The sequence below is a fragment of the Lactuca saligna genome, chromosome 3 (assembly GCF_052625555.1).
Source record: "Lactuca saligna cultivar CGN05327 chromosome 3, ASM5262555v1, whole genome shotgun sequence".
NCBI lineage: Eukaryota > Viridiplantae > Streptophyta > Magnoliopsida > Asterales > Asteraceae > Lactuca > Lactuca saligna.
The window spans coordinates 19,331,308-19,335,751 of NC_136419.1; the positions used below are offsets into that span (position 1 = coordinate 19,331,308).

General features: G+C 31.3%; 1 protein-coding gene across 1 annotated transcript; it reads left to right on the forward strand.

The window, feature by feature from the left end:
- The first annotated feature begins 1,147 nt into the window (after window positions 1-1,147).
- On the forward strand, window positions 1,148-2,943 carry LOC145034660 (uncharacterized). Its single transcript, XM_078983130.1, has 5 exons — window positions 1,148-1,633; window positions 1,846-1,923; window positions 2,086-2,167; window positions 2,268-2,410; window positions 2,511-2,943. Exons 1-5 carry the CDS (start codon window positions 1,367-1,369, stop codon window positions 2,709-2,711), a joined length of 771 nt encoding a protein of 256 aa, XP_078839256.1. The 5' UTR covers window positions 1,148-1,366; the 3' UTR covers window positions 2,712-2,943.
- The last annotated feature ends 1,501 nt before the right edge of the window (window positions 2,944-4,444 follow it).

Here is a 4,444-nt window from a genome sequence, read left to right on the forward strand (position 1 = left end):
CTAGATTGCCTTTTGAATTAAGGTTCTTAATTTCAAGTCTTCATGTAGCGGCATTGACCGGATAAGGTTTTTAATACCAAACTTGCATGTAGCGAAATGTGTCTGATGAGATTCACAAGTGCAGGTGTAGTGGCACAGATATGATAAAGTTTATAATATCATGCTTTCATGTAGCAGCATGGGTGTGATGAGGATGTCGGGTGTCGGACAACATTAACACAGCCCTGGGACATGCATGATTCCCACATGTGTAATCCGTAAGGGTTGATGCTGACCTTCGGTTGATCTATTCTTCTATAGTTGTATGTGTTAGGATTTTCTGTGCTAACATATGTATAGTAAAACTAAAAGTATTTAAGTGTATTAAAGTTCGGGTTGAAATCCATGTAACTCACAAGTGTTCAGACTTACATAGTTTGTGTTATGTACTCGCGTATAGAAGTGGAAATGAAGAACTCGAATAGCGAAGTTGACAAAGAAAACAGAGAAGGTTTAGCAATTATTTCATTTACACTATAACTATTGATATTGTTTGTAACACAAAAGATGTAAACTTTGATAAAGATTCAAAAGCTTTTTAAAAGGAAAACTTTTATTAATATAAAATGTTGTCTTAAAGTTACGGTGTTAAAAAAAAGATAGAGATAAAACTTGTAATTTTACTAATTTATAGAGAATAAATGAAATGTAACATTCATTTTAAGATTATAAACACCTATATTAAATATATTTTGAGTAACTTACAGAAAAATATAAGTAGTTTGGTTAAGTCCTTTCAGTCCAATCTAATTTGGTATATGGTATCTTTATGATCTTAAAATCTTATGGTTATGATGACTATCATAATAATTTTGTCTTTTTCTGCATTTTGTTTCCTTTTACTCACTTATATATATTTTAATCATATAATATTTAAAATTTATTTTAAACATATCCATATAAACTTTAATAATATATTATTTAAGATTTAGTTTAAACATATCCATATTTATAATCCTAGATGCTATCTCAATTTGTTAATATTGAAATTTGTTTAAGTTAAGCTAATCACGGCAGTGGTTAAAGTGCCACTCATGCAACGTGTCAAACTAATGATGGCAGTGTTTCAAGTCATGAAGATATTTTCCATGGAAGTGAGAACTGAGAATCTCGAATTCTCAATGTGGTGGCTCGTGAGTCGTTAACCCATTTTCTGTACATCGAATCATCACCAAATTGACAGGGCCACCCCGAACATGACAGTTACGTATCTGTCTTTACTCCATAAAATTCAATTGCTTTTTGTCCCCCAATCCTCCGCGCTACGTTGAACACTCCACAAATTAAAACCCCAATCAATTTCCCAAAAATTCCAAGTTTTTCAACCATGAAACCTGCTAGATTACTAAGCACCAATCTTTCAAGACCAATTCTTTTCAGAACACCGCAATTGGGTTCAAAGGTGAATTGGGTCTACGGCTGTTTCCGGCCTCCTGGTGTTACTTTTCCGGTGGCATGTATGGCCACTAGCTCCACGCGTGATACCCATTTGCCGACTTCGCCGTCAAATATCACCAAGGTTGGTTCTTCCGGCACGCTTCATTCCTCACCGTCGCAGGGGAAGTCCGAGCGATGGGAGTCCATCATAGAGAAGGTCGTCTTCTCTTTATTTATGCAATAATTTTGTTATAAATTATCGATTCATGTTCTCTATCAACTTTGACACAGAACTTTACACAAACAGATGATCCGCACCCTAGTTTAGTTCATTAAACTTGATTGTGAAACAAAAACACGCATAAATCGTTTGATCCTATCCTGTATTATTCATCGGGTGATTGAATTAAAAATCATACTTTGTTTTAGGTTATTTACAGTTGCCGATTCTTCACTCTTTTAGCAGTTTCGGGATCTTTGATTGGATCAATCCTATGTTTCATAAAGGTATCCCACTTCACTCTGTACAATGAATAGACTTCCTTTTCGCCAAATGAGTTTTAAGTAGGATCATAATCTATACAGGGTTTAATTTAATTTAGGGGAAAACCAGTGTATCCTTATGAAATTAGTTTCTTTAATAGTTAATTTATTATACATGCTATCCAGGGTTGTGCATTTGTTGTCTCATCATTCCAAGAATACTTTGTGAATCACGGGAAAGGGATCTTCATGCTTGTGGATGCCATTGGTAAGTTCCTTAAGCACGACACTTAAGAAGATCATGGTTTTCTATCATAATGTTATCGATATGTTAACATTATATATTTCTCTGGTTTTTTGTTTACCAGATGTGTATCTTCTGGGAACAGTCATGTTGGTTTTTGGCATGGGTCTCTATGAACTTTTTATCAGCAATCTTGATATTGCACAATCATCATCAAAGGAAATGCCTACAAACAAATCTAATCTCTTCGGCTTATTTGTTCTAAAGGTTATTATTTTGCAGTTATTAAACAGAACAAGTTGTACTGTGTTTGACATGCACATATAACAAACGGATTCTAACACTTCTCTTTGTTGAAATGTTTTAGGAAAGGCCAAAATGGTTGGAAATAAAATCCGTTAACGCGCTCAAAACAAAGCTTGGGCATGTGATAGTGATGCTTTTGTTGATTGGGTTGTTTGAAAAGAGTAAGAAAGCAGCCATACTAACCCCAACAGACTTACTATGTTTCTCGGGCTGTGTGCTACTTTCTTCTTGTTGCTTGTATTTGCTTTCAAAGCTTCACTAGAAGAAAAGGGTGCACAAAGACTCGTAGCTCTTCGTGTGAGTTTGAAGTCTTTGTGAATGTAGGGTTTGTTTCTATGGGTTGAAGTACGGATCCAAATCACAATGTGGACATGGCACCTAATCCTTTTTCGTTTATAAATGATGTCTAGTAGTAGATCTTGAGAGTATATACATTGTAGTACAAACCGTTTTGAATGAAATTTTATACTCACACTAGATTGATATCAATGAAATGATGAATGCAATATTTTGTTTATTAGTAGATGATACAACTGAATTAAAAATACATGATATATAATCAGTAAAATGAGATATTCACTACCTTTCTGCCCACTAAAGTTGTTTTATTTCGCAGTTGCGATATTGTTCTTAAAATTCAAGAATTGTTTTATAAGATGCCGATATATTTTACAATTTCAAAATAGAAAATTTTCTCTTTTCTATCGATAATTTTTTATTTTATCTAAAAAAGGTATTTTGCAATTTATTTTTTCTACAAAAGGTATTTTGCAATTCATAAGGCTTTCCACAAGTTACTTATTTTGAAATATTTTTAGAAAAAGATATAGCACAACTTAAAGATAAATTTCACAACTGACCAAGATTCAAAAAAGAGAAATAAAAAATCCTTATATATTTTTTTTCTTCATACACATTTCTATCCATCTAAAATTATTACAAGTGTCCAGTTTTATTTTCTCAATAATATTTTTAGAATATTTGACACAATTTTAAATCGATAGGAAGAAAAAGTTTGGAGGATCTATGTTTTCTTCAAATATTTAATAGTCATATTTTCTATTTTTTAGAAAGTTACTCAATGTAAATAAAAAAAGTGGTTACTTTGTTTAGAAATACGTAAGCAAAATAGTACTTGCTCCGAGTATCGGGCCTAAGTGAAATTGGGTTTGAAACGGTTATCGGGTCTAAGTACGGCCCCTAACTGGATTTTCTCAAAGCTGGCCCATAGGCTTCCGTTTAAAGATTGTTTTTGGGCCGGATCTCTAGGTCAAGACTCAAGACCGATTAGTGGAGGGATTAATATTTAGTTACGAAAATATAATACAAGTGGATCCGCAATTGGCAATTTTATTTCAGAGTTTACAATAACATATTTATAAATGTTAGGAAATATTTTATTAGATTACTAATTAAAACATAATGTTAAATACGAATGACAGTGGCGAATCTAGAACTAAAAACCACATGGTTCTTTATCTAAATAAAACTGAAATAAATAGCTTTTTTTAGTAAAAATAGGTAGGTCTTTTAGCCAAAATAAGATAAGTCCTCCATATTTTTTATATATATTTGTTGTAATTAAAAAAAAAGGTAGGTCCTAGGACCTACCTTAGCTACACTTAGCTACGCTTGTGACGAATGCTTAAATGAAAAGTTTATTTGAATTTGAAATATGAAAAAAAATCAAAATTATGAAAACAAAACATATAAAAAATAAATAAATTAAAATTATATATTTAATTGTTAGACTTATATACTAAACGAGTTATTATAATAAAATGTTAAATACAAAGGTTTAAAATATATATTTATTTGAAATTGAAATTGAAATTTCAAATTTGAAATTTGAAATTAATAATCAGTATATTAGGTTTACTTTATGGAAAGTTGAAAAACTAAATTAATGATGTAGTGGAAATGAATAATAAATTAATTGATAATTGAAAAATAAATATATTTCAAAATTAAGACAAAATCATATTTGACTAATTA

Excerpts from the sequence above, each read along its gene's own strand:
- LOC145034660 (XM_078983130.1), top strand. The coding sequence starts at position 1,367 with ATGAAACCTGCTAGATTACTAAGCACCAATCTTTCAAGACCAATTCTT. Across the intron at positions 1,924-2,085 it reads CAATCCTATGTTTCATAAAG|GGTTGTGCATTTGTTGTCTC; the intron begins GTATCCCACTTC and ends CATGCTATCCAG. Across the intron at positions 2,411-2,510 it reads TCGGCTTATTTGTTCTAAAG|GAAAGGCCAAAATGGTTGGA; the intron begins GTTATTATTTTG and ends GAAATGTTTTAG.